The sequence below is a fragment of the Protomyctophum parallelum genome (assembly GCF_964188405.1).
Source record: "Protomyctophum parallelum genome assembly, chromosome: 18".
Classification (NCBI taxonomy): Eukaryota; Metazoa; Chordata; class Actinopteri; order Myctophiformes; family Myctophidae; genus Protomyctophum; species Protomyctophum parallelum.
Genome location: NC_139716.1, coordinates 18,685,084 through 18,707,608, shown reverse-complemented (window position 1 = coordinate 18,707,608; position 22,525 = coordinate 18,685,084). Strand labels below are relative to the sequence as shown.

Below are 22,525 nucleotides of genomic sequence, written 5' to 3'. Positions count from 1 at the left end.
TGTGTCCAAATCGTGAAAACAGGCAAAGTTAGTACTAGTAACGTTCTCAAGGGGGGGAAAGGGTGGCCGGGTGTGTAAACTATGGTAACTTTGAGTTTGGTGTAACGCAATAGGCCTACATATCACATACTAGCAATTATGAAACTACTGTATATCCATCAGATCATTTTACAATCATCTCATATAGATACACTTCATAGACTTGTGTCTATCATCAGTGTGTAAATTAAAGTGCACTGTGAAAAGATTGTTTTAATTAATTCTCGGAGAAGATGATGATGATACACTGGAGGTTTAGAGAGACAGAGGAGGCAGAACAGGATGTGCGTGTGTGTGCGTGTGTGCGTGTGTGCGTGTGTGCGTGCGTGCGTGCGTGCGTGCGTGCGTGTGTGTGTGTGTGGAACAGGTAGGAGGTGGAGGAGCCGTGAGAACAGAAGGTGCCGTAGTTCTGGTGATGTGATTAAACGTCTGCTCTAACAGAGGGGTTCCCTGGAATATAGGGAGAGAGAGAGGTAGGGATAGTTAGGGAGAGAGAGAGGTAGGTAGGGAGAGAGTGAGTGAGAGAGGTAGGGAGAGAGAGATGGAGAGAGAGACGTAGGTAGGGAGAGAGTGAGTGAGAGGGAGGGGGAGAGGAAAAGAGAGAAAGGAGAGAGGGGGTGTAGAGGGAGGGGGAGATGCAAGGAAGGGAGGAAGAGTGAGCGAGGGACTGACGGGATAGAGACAGCAGGAGAGGAGGACAACAAGACAAGACACTGGCACAGAGAGATAGAGAAAGAGAGAGAGAGAAAGAGGGAGGGAGAGAGAGAGAGAGAGAGAAGAGCAGTAACGATGAGGCATTAGCAGAAAGGGAACTTGGATTTTTTTGGGATGCGCTTACTTACCGAGGCCAGACAAATACTGTATGTCAGGGAGCTTATACACACCTATACTGTGTGAGGTAAGATTTATTTCACTTGTCTGTAACATACAATTTAGTGTGTAAAATGTATTTTTATTGTTTTGCAAGTTTAGCCATATAACCATTATAGACTTCCCGTGCCGTAATGGTGATACTAATGAACAGCTTTGAAATATTATTATTATTGAACACCAGGGAGATTTGGCAATTAATAAAGAAAAATGAAAGTGACATTATATAATATATAGCATCGGATTTTTTTTGGGGGGTTTTCTTTTTGCTGACTGATGGGGAGTGACACACAGCAAAGGTCGTCAGGTAGTCGAACCCGCGACACGCTGTCAAGCTGGTTTAGCAGCCTATAGGTGTCCGGACCGCTAGTCCGACCCGTTTTTTCTTTTTTCATCTGACATCACACGCTTTCGTATCATCGTATGTGATTATTGCTTTATGGAGATTGATCCCTATATATTGTGTGTGTGTGTGTGTGTGTGTGTGTGTGTGTGTGTGTGTGTGTGTGTGTGTGTGTGTGTGTGTGTGTGTGTGTGTGTGTGTGTGTGTGTGTGTGTGTGTGTGTGTGTGTGTGTGTGTGTGTGTGTGTGTGTGTGTGTGTGTGGGAATGCGAGCAGGGACTCAGGTATAAGCCTGGAAAGGAGAGGAGGGGGGAGTGTTTACCCACAGATGGTGTCTCAGTGGCGGGACTGATACAGTCCTCGGTCCCCCTCCTGGGTCCAGCTGGCAGCCTCTTCCTGGCCAAAGCATTAGCTCACACCACTCCTTCATCACCATCATCATCATCATCATCTTCTACTTCTTTGTCTTTGAACTTACCGTACCCCCCCTTTTTTCCGCCTGGTAGGGCTGCTGCTGGGCGATATGACTGCAAATCATTGGCAGAATTATTTCAAGTTTTTACCATCAATTACGATTAATGAATGATTATTAATTATATACATATTTTTTTAATAATGAAAATATCAGCTGTACAAGCTGACAATGCAACGTGTTGTGAGCGTATTGATACTGAGTCTTTCACTATTCTGTGGGTTACGTGGTTTTTACATAACTTCTCAATTATCAAAAGTGCGTTATACTTATGTCCCTCTCATTGGCTGTTGCTGTCTATTTCCTGTCTATTTTGAAACAGCTCTGAAGTCTTTGCCACGGTGCAGTGAGACAGCTCTGAAGTCTTTGCCACGGTGCAGTGAGACAGCTCTGAAGTCTTTGCCACGGTGCAGTGAGACAGCTCTGAAGTCAGTGAGACAGCTCTGAAGTCAGTGAGACAGCTCTGAAGTCTTTGCCACGGTGCAGTGAGACAGCTCTGAAGTCTTTGCCACGGTGCAGTGAGACAGCTCTGAAGTCTTTGCCACGGTGCAGTGAGACAGCTCTGAAGTCTTTGCCACGGTGCAGTGAGACAGCTCTGAAGTCAGTGAGACAGGCTCTGGCTCTGTGCCGGACTGCTGCATCCATTCAGATGGGCTAGAAGAATTGGACGGCCTCCACATCCCTACATACAGTAACAACTCCATATAAGGACATATAAGGCCTTTGTGTGTCCTCGAAAGACATTTCTCTGCATCCGGCTTAAGGACGTCTTGTCAGTATTATATGGCCGGCAGCCATCTGGCTGCAATCCCTTGCCAGGACACAAGAGCACATCAGCCCTCCATCTCGGCACGACGCCGAAAATTATAATACTTGAGGATTACTGACGTCATTTCCCAGATTGTCATCAATCATCATCGTCACATACATTTGAATTTGGGGGATTTGAGGAGGCGATACTGTCACTGAGACTTTCTTGTTGCCAACACTGCACTCCTCGCATGTTTCTCCTTGAGGGATCAATCACGTTTTTATTATCTGAATCCAATCAATCCATCTATTTTTCATCTTCCGGGTAAACTGTACCAGGAGAGAAATCACACTATCATTAAGAGGTATGTCCCGCCATGCATCCCCCTGCCTGGGTCTCAGCTCCGCCCTGCTCCTGGGAACACTCCTCGTCCTCCTCCTCCAGTGGGGGCCCTCGGGGGTCAAGGGGCAAACCAATAACGAGACGGAGCCAATCGTGTTGGAGGGCAAGTGCCTGGTGGTGTGCGACTCCACGCCGTCGGCCGAGCCGTCGGGCAACGCCCTGGGCATGTCGGTGAGGTCGGGCACCGGCCGCGTGGCCTTCTCCGCCATCCGCAACACCAACCACGAGCCGTCGGAGATGAGCAACCGCACCATGACCATCTACTTTGACCAGGTCAGCTTTGTTTTGAGAGGGAGGAAGAGACAGACAGACAGACAGACAGCATTTGTGTGAACTTAACTCCAAAGACTGACTCTCACCCTCTGCACCTGTCTCTCCCTCTCTCATTGCCATTACTATACTGTAGATTCTAGTAAATGTTGGCAGCCATTTTGACCCAGCCAGAAGCATCTTCGTGGCTCCAAGAAAAGGGGTGTACAGTTTCTGCTTCCATGTGGTCAAAGTTTACAACAGGCAGACGATACAGGTAAGACAAACTGATGTATTGTAAAGTTGTAAACTTAAGCTACTTAAAAACTGGAAACACATTCTATGAAGCCCATATCAAATGCATTATAAAGATACTTATTACGCTGTATAATTGCACTCATAAATAAATGCCCGAAATATATACAGTATATAGTGCTGGAGTGGTTTGTGTATTTTGTATCAAGATCTACAAAGTAACTAAAGTTTTTAATTAATTGTATTGGGGTAAAAGTAAAATGTTTTGCCCCCGTAATGTAGTGGAGTAGTACATGAGTACATGTACTTACCACTCGCTGCCCTGCCCTGCAGGGTTCCAGCCTGATTCGCTGCATTCCATGGATTTGTTTTGTCACTAGCTAGTGAAGTGAGTGACAAAACAAATACACAGAACGCAGCGAATCAGGCTGGAACCCAGGCTAACCAGATCAGACTAGGAGAGTGGCGTCATTGAGGGGGCAGAAACCAGCGCTCGAGCACTGTTCATGCAGCCCTGGAGTGTGACAAGCTGGAGTTTGAAATACAATGTTTTCAACGAGGACTGGCCCCATGAAGTGAACGGAGTTGTCACAACTCTTTCCTCTAAACAGCGCGGAGGCTAACTTACCACCACTGCTGTCACCTAACTTCTCTTTACCGTGTCCTCCGTCCCTCTCCTCCCGTCCCGTCCTGTCCGTCCCACTCCCAGGTGAGCCTGGTGCTGAACGCCTGGCCTGTGATCTCTGCGTTCGCCGGGGACCAGGACGTGACCCGCGAGGCGGCCACCAACGCCGGGCTGATCAGCATGGAGCGCGGCGACAAGGCCTACCTCAAGCTGGAGCGGGGCAACCTGATGGGAGGCTGGAAGTACTCCACCTTCTCTGGCTTTCTGGTTTTCCCCTTGTAGGGGTGGTGGTAGCCTGGGCAGCATTCCTACTCGGGTTTATGTCCCGTTTCACAAGTTTTCAAATATGTAATGTATCTCAAATCTACAACACTGCAACTAACTAAAGTTTTCAAATAATTGTAATGGAGAAGTACTATTGTAAAAGTACAATATTTGGTTCTGAGATGTACTGGAGTAGAAGTAAAAGTATTGAAAATTGGAAATACTCAAGTAAAGTAAAAAACTAAATACCTCAAAATTGTACTTGAGTACAGTTATTGAGTAAATGTACTTAGTTACTTTCCCCCACTGCAGGTTAATGACCAAAGGGTGGGGGATGGGTGGTGATTGGTGTGGTTTAGCTTAACTGTTTTGTCCCAACCCGACCCTTTGGTGTGGTTTGGGCTTTAAGACTCATTTTGACACAAATAAGTTAAGAACCGCACAGAGTACAAGGCAGTGGCGTATCTACAATAAGGCGAGGATAGGCGTCCGCCTGTCCAAATCCATTTTCTGCCTGGCCAAAATCCATACACTGAGGACAAAAACAAGACCTGAGAACTATTAGTGGACAGCGGATGGCCGTTGCGGTAGAGCGCGACCCTCAATCACCCATTCGAATGCAATTGCATGAGCCTTTGTATCCTACTGTATGGCAGGTATATCTCTTTGAAAACCTTTAGTGCTACTGATTGTGTGCGGGGGACGGCAATTAACACATCTTGCCTGTCCAAAATGTAATTCTTGCTTGTGCAAAATGTAATTCTTGCCTGCCCAAAATGTAATTCTTGCCTGCCCAAAATGTAATTCCTGGAAACGCCACTGGTACAAGGGACAGTTCATCGGCAGAACGCACTCGCCCCCATTATTTTCTCGGAACACTTGCCCCCAGCGCTTGTTTTACTGAGGTTAAGGTTAGGAATAAGTTCAGGGTTAGACAATAGCATGTATATTTTACTGAGGTTACGTTTAGGATAGACCTATCTAGTGGCGCCTGTTCTGAGGTCGCCAGATTTGACCCTGGGCGTCAGTGGGCGAGCATGTTTTATTGGGGCGTATTCTTGTATTCAAGGGACATGGTGCTGTGCAGAGTGAAGCATTAGTGAACCAGATGCAAGAAATATGACTATCTGTGTTGTACATGTATTACACCTCCGATTGATGGGTGACTATAAATTGACTATTTACAGCCAATAATCTTGAATGTATTTCCGGAAGCACTTTAATTCATAAAGTCCTTGACCACTTAAACCCTATATAGGCCTTAGTTGACTCTATTATTTTTTAAAAAAATAGGCTATCTACAAGCTCATATCACGTTGCGTGGCAAATGCTTTGTGAGCTTGAAGATTGGCTATTTTGGTTCATTCAGCTATCAACTTGTGTAGGCTAATAACTTTTGGAAATTGCAAGCATGCACGTAATAGTGCCATTTAACCAGATGAACCCTAGCATCCGTATTCTCTGGCAAACATTAGGCAAAAATGTTGCTGATCTACAAGCTTACAATACAAGTGCAATTCGGCGTGTTTTGAGCTTGTAGATCGTCTATTTTGGTAAAGAGATGTGGTGTAAATGTGAAATGAGAGCTGCTGATTTAGTATAAAGCCATCGAGGCACTCTGGTCACCTATGTAAATTGTGTAAGTGGTTAAACTTAATAGTACTTAATGGTATATCTCCCTGAGTATTTACCAGTGTGTAGTATGTGATGCAAATACAAAATGTTTGATGTAACCTACTCTCTTGTAGCTGGTGTTTACATTAGGGAGATTTTACTAAGTGATTTGCATATAGTTGCATACATTTTTGCATAACTCAACTTCATCATGGATTATAATAAGGCTATTGTAAACTCAAGTCTTACCATTTCAACTGCACTTTTATGGCCCACTGTCTATTGTCGGACTGCAAGATAGAAGTCTGTAATGTGTTAATTATGTGCTTGCTTGCGCCATGTGTTAGTCTGTCCAATTATTTTTTCTTGTTTTGATGCATGACTTGCTAAATAGAATATTATATTATGGAAATAAAGAGTATGATGTCTATCACCTGACTCTTGATATATATGACAAGAATGACTCAGGAATGAAGTATAGCTCTTCAAAGCAGGTTGAGGACATCTTGGAATTATAAATGTAAGTGTAATTGACGTCTATATGGCAGACAGTGTGGTTTATTTGTAATTTAACACAAAACACATTTTACCTGTCTTTCAGACTGACAAATACACACAGCAGAGGAAAGTATAAATAGGAGCAGCGTGACCCATTGCAAATGCCAAGCCCATTGGCGTTTGTCACACTCCCCTGGGGCTGGTTCATTGAGGCGGATGCTCTGGGAAATTGGGGATCAAATCTGCGACCTTCTGGTTTCCAGGGCTGTCCCTTACCTGACGACACCACCCCGCTGCTTTACTTGTGGGCTCCGTGCCCAGGCCCATTGCTTCCGATAAGTGACCATTGGAGAGAAGCATACGGTATAGGCACGGGCCCAGAGAGAGATGAATATGGCCTCCAAACCACCTCTACTACAACCTACTATATATAAACCTGGGAGAGCAGCCTAACGCCTACGTCAGTCCTCCCTGCTCTTATAAGGACAGCTGTTTGTTCCCTGCTGCTCGTCAGCCCATCCAATGTCAATCGTTTGTTAATGTGGATAAATAAGAAAGGTCCAAAGGTTTTTACAAGATTTGTAACACACCTTTGGTTCCTCTTAGAGTTACAGACCTGTAAGGGCCCAATTGGTTCCTAACTACCAATTGATTGATTAATTCAATACTTTATTAGTCAGAACTTTAAACAGCAACGTTAAAGCTAAAAGGACAGCACAAAAAGTCCTGGAGACTCATTTCCATGTAACATAGCATACAAATACAAAATAACTTGGCTAATAACTTAGCTGGGGTCCGGGACCCCCTGGTACCCTCTCGCCTCCATTTTGAGAACCGCTGTTAGGTCACATTCTCACCAGAGAGCTTTGCTGCGATTAAAACGAATCCTGCTGCGCATTTTCAGAAAGTGCGCTTCGTTTGGCAGGTGTGAAGGCTCATTCGAATCCTAATGCACAGCAAAGAACCGCATTTTACTCCGCCCAAAAACGGGGGTTTCGCTTCGCTTCCAATCGCACTTGACTATGATTCGGTGCAGGTGTGAATGCAATCCGCAGTAAATAAAGGAAATGAAGCAAACATAATGTGGCGGGTGAGGAGCTGAACACAGTTGGAGACGGAGAAGGCATATTTTACGCAGCGCAAAGATGTCCCATTACTGTATAGCCTACAGAATATTCTGTCTGTCTGTCTGTCTGTGCGTGCCGTAAACATGGAGTGCTATGGAGTGCTGTCACTGTGTGGGTACTGGGGAGTTATATCAGTGCGCTCATGCAGCGCTGTGCCTCCATGCCCAAAAGAACAGTGTGTGGCGGCTGCGTGCGTAGAGAGAGAGAGGGGGGGGGGGGGGTCCCAGACGGCACGACACATGCACGTTATGAGTGTAATTTTATCACCATAGATTTCACTGTGTAGGCTAGTTTATGAATGGAACACATTGATAAAGGTCCCCCCTGCTGCGTTTCCAATTGCTGCGAATGACAGTGTGAAGGCAAACCGCAGCCAATTAAATATGCAAGAACCTCAATTTCCCCGCCCATACGCATCCGAGTCTACCGAAGTATTAGGTGAGAATCTGACCTTAGACAGAGCAGCCTCTGTCCGACTAATTTATGATCAACAATACACATTGTATTCATGATGTTCAACAACAATACACATTTATGGTATTTATGCTGTATTGTATTTGTAGATTCTCAGTCCCACAGAAGGTGCACATTCTGCTGTGACATATGAATCTAAAATACTTGGCTATCTAGATGCTGTTATTGGGGGACCTGCCTTGATTGCCTGAAGAGCTGATTGATTTCATTATGCGGAGCATTTCGGGTGGATTGCTAGTACATTGTGATTTGCTGATTACTTACCCAGGGGTGGAGTCGGTAGTCTATATAAACTAGTACATAATGGGGAAATGGTTCAGTTTGTAGTAGGCTGACATGGGGAGAGGTTGACATCTGTGCCTCTTTGTTTAAGTTATGTTTGAGTTGCCTTTTCTTTAGTTGTCTAGTTTTTCCATTTATGTTATCCAGGCCTGGATCACATTACAAATGTTTATTTTCACCTGCAAGCCTGCCTCCTGATCCATTCTGTCATTTAAGGGATTTTACTCTGGCTAAAGGTCCCACTTGGTAACAGACGGTTCTATAGTGCCACTACTATGCCGTAACAAAGTCCACTACATTAAGTCAACAGAGCAGAGTCATGTGAAGTGTCTCCCATAAAGAGTACCTCAGGTGACGCAGAGCAGCTCTGAGGCTCTCTGCGGTGCATCCGGTGACAGATGGGAGGCGTTGGCGATGGCTGCAGGGGAGAAAGTGCCAGGAGCCTGCCGGGATCGCCCCGGACTGTCACATCCTATTAGTCTCAACGCCCCAGTGCACACACAGCAGAGGACCATGTTAGTACTTTGTCTGAGACTTAGAATTAAAAAGAAAACAACATTCGACCTGTTTCATTCTTAAATGTAAATGTTAGGTACCGTAACAGGGTGGGTTACCTAGCTAGAGGAATGTCATGCCCTAGTAGTATGTGCACGATGCAAATAGGAGAAGGAGATCAACGTCATGTGACTGTGCTGACGGTTCAAACAAAGGTGGTTCTGATTTAGCTCCTTTTTGAGGCTCTGGAGCTTGAAAAACAAATGTTTTGGATGTCCCGCCTAAATCTTTTCATAAGATTGTGGATGTTGCAGGTCCCTGCGTACTGTGTATGGACTAAACCTGCACAACCTGGACAACACACCAGTATGAGCCTTTATTCACTTACTGTAGGTGATTGGTGTGTCGTCCCCCCCCCCCCCCCCCCCACGGGTCTGTACTTGGCACCCTCTTTCTTCAGTCAATTTACAAGCTCAATGTGTTGCGTTGTGACACAGTGAGATTCTAGATTGGCTATTTTCGCAGAATGTTCGAACTTTGTCTGCTATGAAATGCCCAGAATAGGGATTGTAAGGTTCATGTGGTCAAGTCAAAAGTGCACAAAAAGTCACACACCTTGAGCAAGCCCGGGAGGGTTCTTGAAAAACACCAAATTACACAAACATGGTATGCCTGGGCAATAAACACCCTCCCTTTCAAAACAAGGATGTGTTTAGGATATAGAGAAAAGAAAAATCTATATTCTTGCTAAGCACTGTTGGCAACAAAATAATAAGAGATTGCAATGGGTTTTCTCAGTGAGTGGAGTGCTAGACCCAACATCCAGTATACACATCAAAAGTAGGAATTGAAAATAAATCCAAAAAGTACTCACATTTCCAATTTTATTTTATTGGCACCCACACCAATAAATAAACGCTTAGGGGAGCAGAGCACTGTTGGTAACAATTATATTAAGAATACAATTTGGCCACATAACTTTTCATTTTCTCCCATATACTGTTAGGAGTGTCCATGAACCCTTAGGTTCCTAATTAATTATCAATCATTCATCTGAGGACAGCTGGAATCTCCATGTGTACAACAATGTAATTGTCCGAGTGCTATCATCAGCTATCATCAAATATCATCAGCACAACTGATGATATTTCTAATGTGATTAATCCTTTCTCAAATCTTCTATTAACCCATTTAGGCCTGAGTTAAAAACATTCACTTTGAAAGAATATATATTCAAAGATTAGCGCCAAATTTTATGATTTTTCAAAAATAGCTAAATTATAACATAATGTTTAAAACACCAAAAGGGATTTCCGCCCAGAATGGATTAATGGCTATAGGTGTGCTGTCATGCTCATTTCAGCACGGCTGGAGAGCCTATTTCAACCAATTGCTTGGTCAGAAGAACTACCTGTAGTAATGTAAATATTTCATTCCACTTTTGACTTTTTCTTCTTTGTTGGGCGACTGCTCTGCCAGACTCTGCATGCGTACCACCAGAGGGGGGCTCAAGTACCACCAGTGGTATACGTACGTACCACAAGTTGAGAATCACTGCACTATGGCATTGGTTCTCAAAGGTTCCACCAAATTTCATGACCAGAATAGGGATGCTTATGTGGCCAATATGAGCTGGCACCGCACTACCGTTTTAAATATGCTTCAACCACAGATGGTGAAGAGGGAAAAAACCATACCGCAATCACATTGGTGTGATGCCAGAGTGAAACAGAAACTGGCCTGCAAGGCCTGGGTAGTGAAAAATATACAATGTGTTAACAAAGGGACCTTAGATTTTGCCCGACTGGCAACTGTCTGGATTAAAAGAAAACCTAGCTTGATACAGAGATACAAGAATAAGATGATAGAGGAAAATTCATATATGCCATAATTATGTGCCAATCTGGCAAATCATGACTTAATGAAAAAGAGGAACTCAGTCAAAGAAAAACAATTCTGAGAAGCGTGGCAATCTCTGTGAATCATTTACACACGCTTCCTGATTTTTTAAGTCCATTTAGGTTTAGGTTTTTGCGTGGGACATTCAGGCTGCGGCGTTGTTGGGACGTTGGCTCCAGGTGGTGCCGTGGGGTGCCGTCTCCTCTCGTTGACGTACATTTTGTTGTTGTCGCCGATCTGCAGTCCCACCACACTGCTCATGGTGATGGACATCCCACTGGTGGAGTGGGAACGATGGCCGGCGGTCTCTGGATTAGAAAACTGACGCTGAAAGTTAGGAGCACAGCGGGACTTAAAAAGGAGCTCCTGGAGTTTCCAAAATTCATATTAAAATCATGGGACATTGACTGCTTCAATGACAATACGACATATAGCAGAATGTCAGGCAATTACAGCTATTGCAGTAGCTAGCTTGTCCCAGAGCCATAGAGTAAGACAGAGTTACGCAAACTCCGTTCACTTCATGGGCCAGTCCAATGGTGGCTCTCCTACATAGACTTCTATTGAATGGGGACAACCGGAAGTATTGGATGGGGACAACCGGAAGTTTACGGAATGCATTGTCTATGGGCTCGCGCGAGTACATGAACCACGTGACCGTGCTGTTTTCTGCCCCCTAACTCCTATTAGAAGGCCACGTTCCATTTTCTAGAACAGTGGTTCTCAAAGTGTGGCTCGGGGACCACCAGGGGACCTTGAGGGTTTTTCCAGGGGGTCCCAATCTAAAATATTGTCCATTTGTACACTCTCTGAGTTATGGCCTAAGCTTCCATAATAAACTGGGGGTCCTCGAAATTAAAAGGTTTGAAAAACACAGATTTTCATCTCTGATACTAGGCCTACTGATATTTTCTGTTCGTCCAGGTATTAATCCACCCAGGACTAAACAACTCTCAGATAGGGGAAATGTAAACTTGCTGTGTTCTGACTCCTGAGTTGCTACAGTCAGAGTTGTTTGTTGATTGTTATGAATACTTGTGTAGAAACCCAAACCAGGGGTCCCAACCTTTACCATACCAAGGCCTAGGAACTCAAAATAGCTATAGCCTGGCTGTACCCACACTATTGCAAAATTGTCAAGTAATTTTCCCTGATGGCCCCCACTTTGAAAACCATTGAGCTAACATGATAGAATCCACCCACCTGGTAGTGTCCAGCAGAGCTTGGCCTAAGCCTGCACGGTGGATGAGGTGTCCTGTCTGCATGTCTCTTCTCAGGCACAGGAAACAAGGGTGACGTCTGCCTCTGATCAGCGGCTATCACTTTGTGATTTGATTTTGAGTGGACGGGAACAGCATGAAGGCCTCTGATTGGCTGAAATGATGTCTGGCCTGCCAATGATAGACGCAGAACCTAAAACGACATAATCTAAAAACTAAAACCAAATATTGCACACCAAAATATATACATTATATATTTGAACAACCTCACTACCTTATGATACGTACGTGTTTAAAGAGTTGTAATGATGAAACATACCGTCTTTGTCGGTTGGAAACCTCATATGTCCAAAATTGTTAGTTTTCAGGATTCAAATTCAACAGTATCAAAAGTAGTATACAAGCTCAAGACACGTCGCTTCACGCCACGTTTGGAGCTTGTAGATATGCTATGTTGACTACTGTCTGTGACATTGAATGAGACAATTTCAGATCAATGAATTATTATGCTGGAGTATGTTCAAACCATCGTCCGTATCACAGTATAATTTAATTGTTATACTAATGTGTTCAACATCATAGTTCATATTAGTTCATATAACTAAAACTGAAGACTAGCACTATGCACTATCAACCAGGAGAGGGAGGCCTCTCCTGGTTGATAGTGCATAGACAATTGAGTCTGGATGGTGGTTGACGTTTGGCTAGAAAACATGATGATTTATATGTCTTCGGGGGGTGGGTGAGCGTCTCTGGAGAACGAGGCTTTTTCTGCGCGTGTGTGTGTGTGTGTGTGTGTGTGTGTGTGTGTGTGTGTATATGTGGTTGGTTTAACAGGAACTAGAGAAGGGAGGAAAGGCTTCACATATATCATCATCGTGTTAACAACCTTTTGCCATGCAGGGGCGAGAGAGCAGATACGAAAATGCTTTACTTATATTAAAAAAAGGGAACGAATGTAACCAAATAAAAAAGGGAGTTATCCTTAATGAAGGTGCCAGCAGGGAACATCCAGTAGAAAATCTTTGAGGGGTATAATTAACAGTAGGCCTGATCAAATAGATCAGTTAGAAGAGTAGAGAGATTGAACCTGAATATAATAATAGGCTGGTCTTGTTTGCTTGTGTTGTTTGCTTTAAAATAAATTTGAATTTAATTGCTTTTGAAAACCTATTACTATTATGCAAATAAGTACTTATGACTGTTTCATTTTCTGTAACTTTACTTGCACCAGATGAACTGTCGAGAGTGAGCTGTCACAGGTTTTGTGGGGTCAGTGGTTAATTGTAGGGTCAGTGGATATGTAGGGAGCAGCAAGCAGGTGTTGCTGAGATTAGCAATTCCAATACTTATTGGTTGAAAGGATTGTTCCGAGAAGAGCGTCATTATATAAGGGGCATGCAAACAAATATACAGTTTCCTCTTTTTGATTTTCTTTGGAAAAGGAGCTGTGTGCTACCATAGACAGATTCCTTTGCAGTACTCTATATGAATGTATGTATAAAGACAACAATATTTTAGGCCAATAAAAAAACTATATACCAAATTTCCCACTTTAAACAAAAGAAGCCTGTTGGCTGCCGGACTAAATGGAGATAAGATGTTTCTGCACGACAGAAACGATGTGAGATATGGGTGAGGTATTTCTTTCTCATACACTTTAATTTGGTCCAAGGCAGATTTTCTTTTTTATGATTGAACAGTAGCTATTGCAACACGCAGTAGTACTAAATGAAAGAGCTTTAAACGTTGTGTGTTTTTCTTGCAGAGCAGAGTACAGTATGCGAACTTTCCTCTTTCTATCATAGTGGTTTAGACAGCGAGCAAGCCCTACTTCGACTTCCTTTTCACCTTTGATGATGTGTTTGTCTCTTTGATTCATGGTCAAACCAGCAGTTTCCTGCAACATAAAAGGAAGTGGAGATGTAACGGCATGCATGGCATGCATGGCAACCCTAGCATTTTGAGCACAGTGCAGCTTTTGTCATAGCTGCAAAAATCCCAGTAGTGACTCTTACCGAGAGTCACTACTGGGATTTTTGGTCACAGCGAAAAGATTTGTTATTTATTTTTGTTCCTTCAATGTGAGGGCATGCTTCACAAACTACATTTTTAAACTGTTATATTAGTATTTGCATTAGTTAGTGTGCAAAAGCAAAATAAAAATAATAATAATAAACAATAACTCTTACCTGGGTTGGTGGAGGTCCTGTCAAAACGTTGTTGGACACTTTCACGGCTTTGCCATTGGGACTCGCTAAAATATGAAGTATAAGAAAAAGCAAATGAATGAAGACAGGACAAACTGAATAACAATAAGATTACAACATTGTTACAATACTGTTACAATAATAATAATAACTAGAAAAAGTGCCCTTCTGGGCACAGGTCTCCACCAGGATAGGAATGTAGGACATTGCAGCTTGCCTTCATCTGGTGGTTGGATAAAAGGGCAACAAAAGTAAATTATCCACAGATCCGTGCAGTTAGAGGTAAAAACACTTTTCGGCCAGTTATAGCACCACCTTGAGGCTGAGTTGAAATTGTTCATGTGGCATTTCGTCCTCGGCCTAGTGGGAATGTGCGTGCACAATTTCACGGAAATCACGCGATGTGTTCATGATTTGCAGCATTTTGTTTGAAACTGAGCACTCCTGTGAACTTTGGAAGCCAATCTTAACCAATCAGGATGGAGTCTGAGAAATCTGAAAGACCGGTTTCGTTGAATGGCTCTAGAGAGACTGTGTACCAATTTGCGCCATGTTTGGACAAAATCTGTAGGTGTACTGTGCAAAAACTTGTTTTGCACAAAGCGGCCTCCTGGTGGCGCTATAACAGGCCGTTCTGGAAAGTTTGGGGCAGAGGTTCATCGTTGGCATCCAGGGAGTGTGTGTGCAAAATTTGGCATCGACCGGGTTAACGGTGGCCGAGATTAGCTGCTCACGGACACACACACGGACGGACACACGGACGGACACACGGACGGACACACGGACGGACGGAGTGCAAAACATACTCTCCCCCCATGCCTTCGGCCTGGTGGAGACAATAATAATAGAATAGAATGATGTTTCTGAGGGACAGTGGAACAACACAATTAGAGGGGACATCATATACTTTTTTTACTTTTTATTTACATAGACGATCAGCATTAAGGACAAACCTAATGCCTGAGTGGTGTGAATCTTTGTAGGGCGCTCTTCTGTAACTCTCTCATCACTCCTTTGGTCCTGAGAAAGAAAGAAAGAAAGAAAGAAAGAAAGAAAGAAAGAAAGAAAGAAAGAAAGGTATTTTTTTTCATCATACAGTTAAAGTGGTATGATGTGGTATGGTGTGGTGTACACCGCACATTGAAAAGGGAGTGTTGGCTGTGTGTGTGTATTCATTTATTACCAACTTCACTAGCAGTTGGTGTACTGCGTTATTAATTGCATTCCGGTGCTTCTCATACAGGGCTTCTGTCACAGCAGTGCATTCTGGGAACAACATATAGACAGGACTCAGGAGGTTGATACATTCTATTCTATTCTATTCTATATAGTGTTGCCAGATTTAGCAAGAGAAATAAGCAACCAGGTTAATGAAGGTCACATGAGCACTGTTTAAACCTATATCCATCGGATATTTGAATTTAACATATCTACAAGCTTTCTTAGGAAAAAAGTGGACATTTTTTAATATCTTTAAAGAAAAAGTCCCCCCCCCCCCTAGTTTTTATTAGTAGGGGGGGATACATTTGAATGACATTAGGAAGCAAGCCCAAATAAGCCTTTACACTTTAGAAACAGGCCCAAAAACGAACGCAACCCGCAATTACCAATATTTACAAGCGACTACAGAAAAACAAGCCCAAAGTCTCTTATAATAATTATACATATAAACTATTATTCTATTCTATTCTGATAGATTATGTACTGTTTAGTGCTATTTAAGTTTTCTCCAATTGGTGGTCAGCTCACGGCTCTCACCACGTTATAGGTCAGAGGTCTAAAACTATATGTGGTTCTTGCAGGGTGGAATTCTCACCTCGGAACAGGGGTCTCTGGGCGGGTTCAGGGAGCCAGCATCTCTCCATGAGTTTTACCAGATCCTCCAGTCCTGCATGGGCCTCCCCTTGGTCCATCTCTATCGTGGAAGGCCTGTCTCCCTTGGGAATACGTAGCCGTACGATGCTGGGGATGGCATCTGAGAGCGGAGGGGAAAGGTTGTTGATGAAGAGGAGAGGAGAAAAGAGAAACCTTAGTAGCAGAATAGGTACTAGGCACAAAATGATGTGTTTCTAATATTTCTTATTGTTTAAGTAACATTAGTCAATACTGTAATAGTGGCATCTGTAAAGCTGAGACAGTTATTTATTTGAGGAGGGGGAGATGGATGGAGAGATACAATTAAGACAACAAATGAGAGAGCAAAAGAAAGAAGACAGACAGACGGACGGACGGGCGGACGGACGGACGAAGAGAGAATCACTCACTGGCATATGGCTGTTTCCCCGTCGCAATCGACCACAAAAGAATGCCATAACTAACATAAAGAGAGAGAGAGAGAGACATCCAGCAATTATCTTACATCCAAACAAAACCCTGTCATCAAACACTTTTCATGGGTGACTGGTGAGTGTTGCATATTTACGTAGACAGGCACACAGAAGAAACCCAGAGGGAATATGTGAATACCTATAGATGTCAGAGGCACGGGTGGGTCTGTACGATAAGTCGAAGGCCTCCGGAGGCATGTAGTTAATCGTCCCCCCCTCCTCGCCACCATTGGACGCCCGCGTCACACTGCTGTAAAACTTGGCCAGGCCAAAATCAGTGAGCTGGATGAACAAGAGAGGGGAATGGAGAGAAAAATAAAATGAACAATATAGGGGAAGGGATGCAGAGAAGGGGAGGGAGAGATACATTGCAAAAAGTGATTCAGCCATGGCTTCACAAAGTAAAGGACTGTTGAACAAGCCTTACAACAGAGCCAGACTTCCTTGACTCCATGAGTGTACTTTTTTTTTTTTTTTTTTTTTTAAGATATTCTTTTTTATTGGTTTTTTGAAGGGACAGACAGTAGGCTGACAGGAAACGGGAGAGAGATGGGGGAAGACATGCAGTAAAGGCCGTGTCGGGCTCGGGAGTCGAACCCGCGGCACACTGCGACTGGATTACCAGTCGGGTGCCCGGACGGTTACGCCACCGCCTGGGCCATGAGTGTACTTTTATAGGAGACGAGAAACACAGGCAGTTGTCGCTGTCTTGAACAATGGCAGAGGATGGACATTCTTGACAAACCACTGATGGTAATCACCAAAACTAGCTAAGAGCTAAGCCTGTTGACAATGCACACTGACTGGACTGACATGTGTTTTAAATGAACTCTCCTTTACATACATTTCATGACCCTCTTATGCATATTAGCAATTAGCCACTTTTTAGGGATGCACATGCAGATTAGACACACCAACACCGGGAGGCATACTACAAGGGTCGGACATGCGCTGCTCTGTGCTTGTGGTTAGGATTAGGTTAGGGTTTGGAGCAGCGCATGTCCGACTGCATGTCCGACCGCTGTTTCCACATGTCGGTCGGTTGGTGTGTCTAATCTGTGTGTGCATCCCCTAATTCTACGCCTCTACTCTCTCTCTCTCTCTCTCTCTCTCTCTCTATCTATTGATGGGGGAAAGTAGACCCTTTAAGCAGTTACCATTACTTTTATGAGTGTGCAGCCGAGCTGTGCGAATGCAAGGTCACTCAGTGACAGAGAGATTCCTATATAGTGGCTGGTAAAAAGAGTGACACGTCAGAATTCTCCAGGACAGACTAACCCTCTGGCCTGCGCTTCGCGGGGCCCCACCGATCTGCGGACTGATATGATCGAATCTGAATTTGTGATGTAACAGGTCGTATTTGCTTTCATATATGTCTTTGCTGTTCATATGTATATCACATGACCATTCCATTTGGGATAATTGTGGGCAATCAATAAATGCCAGATCTTGTGAATCCATAATTTTAAGTGTACAGCCTGTTTATTGGACTATTAGATAACCCTCTCACAGGATGGCGCATCACTATCTATCTATCTATCTATCTATCTATCTATCTATCTATCTATCTATCTATCTATCTATCTATCTATCTATCTATCTATCTATCTATCTATCTATCTATCTATCTATCTATCTATCTATCTATCTATCTAACTGCACAATTAAGAACTTAACACATATTATTTGTAATATGATGTGACAGTTGTGACTGAAAATCGAGACTGGCCGGGCGGGCCTCACCTTAACATTTAGGCATGTGTCCAGCAGAATATTGCTGGGCTTCAGGTCCAGGTGGAGGATGGGAGGGGTGAGACTGTGTAGGTAGTTCATGCCCATGGCCACTTGGTGGGCCAGTCGAAAGACCAGGGCACATGGCAGGGGGCTGTTTTGAGTGTCCTGGTGAGGGAGAGGGCAAAACAGAAATAAATGTTTAAGTCAAGAATGAAGAAGAATGTATATTAGTCACTCACTACTCATACAAGCAGTGAAATCACAAAATACTGTGCAACAACACAGTGCCTGATACAGAATCAGAGTGACAAAAACATTGATTAAAGGCTAATTTATATCAGTGGAACCCAGGGTTACCATGGACAGGCTGAACATGGTCCATAAGATGGCGAGGTCACTTTTTCTTTTCACCAGAGCCAATGTAACAAATGTGAGCCTTCCTATTGTTCAAATAGCGTTGGCAGTGGGTCAGGGGTAGAGTGACCGGATTCCCATTTCGAACTTGGGCTCCCCCAGAGTTAGTGTGGAAGTGTCCTTGAGCTGAACCCCTAATTGCTCCCGGTGTGCAGGTTGGTGCCTTGCATGGTTTCCACTGGCATCGATGTGTGAATGGGTGAATGAATGTAATGCAAGCGCCTTGGATAAAGGCGCTATATGAATGCATCATTTACCATTTACCAAGGGATAATTTACTTACAGCTACACAGTGGAACAGTCTTGAAACCAGTGTCAAACTGACAACCAATATGAGGTATTGTATATGTCTATTAGAAAATGTTCCTGTATAGAAGGTAATTTGTCTAGGGAAAGATAGTGGAGTGCTTGTTTTTATGTATGTTACATTTGTTTTGTATTGTTTGTATTTGCATTTGCAACTTATTAACTGTTGCTTGTAGTTGTAAGAGGACCACCATGGAAAGGAAATAAGTCTTAAGTTAAGACATTATAATGTTTATGAAGAAAGACATACTCATTGACAATGTGTAATTTGTATTGAGCGAAAGGGTGATTTGAAGAACTGTAAATTATAACCTTAAAGCCTCACTACACAACCTTTTTTTAATGTATAATGTATGTTTGTATCCCTGCTCTTCTATTGAGACATTTAAATCGTGTCAAAGCCAAGGTCATGTCTCACCTGAATCTAACGTGAATTTTGGGTACGCCTTCTGAGGTTCATGTTGCTGTTCTTGTTGCCGTTACAACATAACGTTTTTTGACATTTTTGAATAAATATATAAAGTTTTTTCAAAAAACGTATAGGTCAGTATTTAGAATCAACCTCAGTCAATCCTAAATGGGTTAAATGGTAAATGGTGCATTTATATAGCGCTTTTATCCAAGGCACTTTACATATTGTGCATTACATTCACCCATTCACACACACATTCATACACTGATGGCAGCTGAAACCATGCAAGGCACCAACCAGCACATCAGGAGCAATTAGGGGTTCAGAGTCTTGCTCAAGCACACTTCGACACTAACTCTGGGGGAGCCCACGGGTTCAAACTGGCAACCTTGTGGTAACCATCCAGCCACTCTACCCCTGAACCACCGCCGCCCACCGGTTAAGAAGAGAGGAAAGGAATACATGTGTGATATGGAAGAAAGGAGGACAGATCATTGATTGGATAATAAAATCAGTGTGAACCTACAGTATGAAATGGACAGACTAACCTGCAAAGAGGCTAGGGATCCCCTCTCCATAAACTCCATGACCAGGCCCAGCTGTATGGAGGAGGTCTCGCTGAAGGGCGGTCGACCCCGGAACACCCCTAGGACCCGGATGACATAGGGGCTCCCTCCCTGTCGCATCAGTTCAGCCTCGTGGAGCAGGAGCTGATCTGTCCTGGATCTGAATGAATGTCGGAGAGACTTGATTGTTAGTATATGCAGAATGGGTACATTTCAAACGAAAGCCCAAGTCAATAGAGAAACTGTTAGCTTTGTGGACGATCCATGATTAAGCACAGATATTGTGATATATTGTAGAGCGGCTATTTAAAATAAAATGCTATGCCTCTTTCTTGTGTGTGTGTGTGTGTGAGTGTGTGTATGTGGTACAGTTGGGGGAAATAAAGGGATACATTTTGTGCAGCTAAAATATAGGAAAATAATGTACTGTGGAATTGGAAACATGTTTGAAAGAATCAAGAATCAATATGTTTCATTTTTGTCGCTAACTACAAGTAAAAGCAGCAAAATGTTTTTGGCACTTTTTGGCAACATTTAAAAGGTCAAAATATATTTCCAAAGTTTCAGTTTCACTACAGCTAGGCTACAAACAAAGGCAGTGCATCATATGAAGTACTGGTATTGTCCCGAATATAAGACGACTCTGATTATAAGACGACCCCCATTTTTTCAAGACTCATTTGTGGAAAAAGAACATTGAATGTGAAATAGTCTAGTCCCCGATTATAATACAACCCTGTTTTTTAGGATATCTCCATTGGGGAAAAATAACATATATTCAGGCCAATAATATTAAGGGTATTTGCGTCCTTTAAATCCCTGTTGGCACTTAGTAGGCACACTTTTCCACTTACCCGTCATCATGGTGTAATAATTTAACGGCCACATCCCATCCCCACAGAAGATGTCTGGCCTTAAAGACTTGACCAAATCCACCTGAGCCAATCACCCTCCAGTCCTGCAGAGTGGACTCACCAATGAATCCTGCATCGTCTGGGTAGCTAGACAGTGACATGGTTCACTGAGGGGAAGGGATTTCAATGACAAATAAGTAGGCTAATCATAACAATGATTATATGATGTTGATTTTTAATAGAACGTGAAAGTGCCTTTGGCTTACTGAGGATTATAAAATTGGATACCATAAATAGCTTATACTACACAAGCGGTTCTCAACCAGTGGTCCTTGAGGGGGTTCCAGGTGGTCCCCAGCTAAATGACGGAGAGTTGGTAACCAAATGGACCCTTATAGATCTTTAACTCTTGAGAGTGTGAAATGAAACATTTACGCTCTCAAGAGTTAAATTATTGTTAAACATCTGCATTACTTAATTTAAAAGAAGTCTACACAATTAGAGAATGTAGAAGAATTGTTATTTCAATTCCTAATGGTACCAACATACAGCATGGTGTGGTATATGGAATCCCAATTAACATTAATAATAGCTTAAATAACTGTATAGTGTGACATTACTTTGTCTCTAATGGGTGAGGGATCACATGTTTAGACAGGATGTATGGGCAAGCTGCAGGAGGGACTTTAGGAGGGACCCTAAATATCTGGCTTGCTGATAGCATGCTGCTACATGTTAACTTAGGACACAGGACTGTGTTCCTGTGTGAATTGACCATTACCATTATGGGGACAAATTGGGAAGAAGGGGGATGGGAAACCTGAGAGACCATGCACCTTTTCCCTTTGATGTCTTTGTCCTGATCTATATAAAGTCTACTGAAAATGTCTATCTAGTGTGACAGTCTCCGGACGCCTTGAGGCTGCTGGAGGATCCGTGGCCTGGCCCCATGTGATGCTGTATTTTGTACTTTTTTGTCTCTGAAAATAAAACTCCGAAACTTCCATTTGCCTGTCCGTCGTCAGTCTTCTCTCTTGTTAGTTAATTTACTTCAATGGTATTGTGGACAAAATCTTATCCAACGACAACAAAATATTCTTTCGTTTTGGGTCTGAGAGGCTAAATCTCATCAAATGGTGGTCCGTGGCTCAAATGAATAATGGGCCTTGATATGAAAAAGGTTGAAAACCACTGTACTATACACACATCAGAGTCAGATAAGGATGACAGATCCAGTAGGTAGGTATAGGCCTACTACTAAAACCTATAGCTGAAGTGGATATGTTACACTTTCACTTTATTGCGTTATGACCGAATAAACTCCATTTTCCCAAATAGTGTATCATACACGTGAGGCCGTGGTCAGAGACTTCCCCAACTTATTTCACATGATCAGGCCTTTAAAATCTTATTTTTCTACAGCACAGACATAAATAAAGCACAAATACTACTCACCCGCAAAAACATATGCATCACGTCTTCCTCAAGAACATTAAGAAATCCTTAGTACAGTAAGTTTCCACACAGAATAGAACAGAAATATTTTCCTTTCCATATAAGTGATAAAGGAAGCAGAAGTGAAATATAGATGGATCCGTTTTTTTGTTTAGGTGCCTGTACTTCTGCTTCGCCTCTACAAGCCACATATAGGAAATACTATGACCCTGAAATTGTCATTCTGTAACTGTAACAGGGAGTCCCCCTTCTATCAAAACTTGTACTTGATAGTGTGACCTCAACCCAAGAGCACATGCCCCCCCACAGTGTGAGGATGGTGTTAAAGCTTCAATCCGGAACTAATTATAATGAATAAAAATAAAGAAT

At 43.1% G+C, this 22,525-nt stretch overlaps 2 protein-coding genes across 4 annotated transcripts; one reads left to right on the top strand and one right to left on the bottom strand.

Annotated features, from left to right (window-relative positions):
- Positions 1-2,417: 2,417 nt before the first annotated feature.
- On the top strand, positions 2,418-4,299 carry LOC310875545 (cerebellin-1). The gene is made up of 3 exons (XM_083788819.1): positions 2,418-3,149; positions 3,283-3,402; positions 4,090-4,299. The coding sequence occupies exons 1-3, from the start codon at positions 2,841-2,843 to the stop codon at positions 4,285-4,287; spliced, it is 627 nt and encodes a 208-aa protein (XP_083644945.1). The 5' UTR covers positions 2,418-2,840; the 3' UTR covers positions 4,288-4,299.
- A 5,593-nt stretch (positions 4,300-9,892) lies between these two features.
- ripk3 (receptor-interacting serine-threonine kinase 3) lies at positions 9,893-22,299 on the bottom strand. Of its 3 annotated transcripts, none has more exons than XM_083788534.1 (13): positions 22,157-22,299; positions 20,702-20,868; positions 19,830-20,007; positions 18,159-18,314; positions 16,555-16,697; positions 16,353-16,402; positions 15,905-16,063; positions 15,272-15,354; positions 15,042-15,108; positions 14,071-14,135; positions 13,730-13,778; positions 11,862-12,049; positions 9,893-10,985 (listed from the first exon to the last, which is right to left on the bottom strand). In XM_083788534.1, the coding sequence occupies exons 2-13, from the start codon at positions 20,860-20,862 to the stop codon at positions 10,767-10,769; spliced, it is 1,518 nt and encodes a 505-aa protein (XP_083644660.1). In that variant the 5' UTR covers positions 20,863-20,868; positions 22,157-22,299; the 3' UTR covers positions 9,893-10,766. The 3 variants fall into 3 exon arrangements, 2 of the variants coding, with proteins under 2 accessions (XP_083644660.1, XP_083644661.1); XR_014570639.1 differs by having other exon boundaries at positions 10,849-10,985; positions 13,713-13,778; XM_083788535.1 differs by lacking the exon at positions 22,157-22,299 and having other exon boundaries at positions 20,702-21,016.
- Between the last annotated feature and the right edge of the window lie 226 nt (positions 22,300-22,525).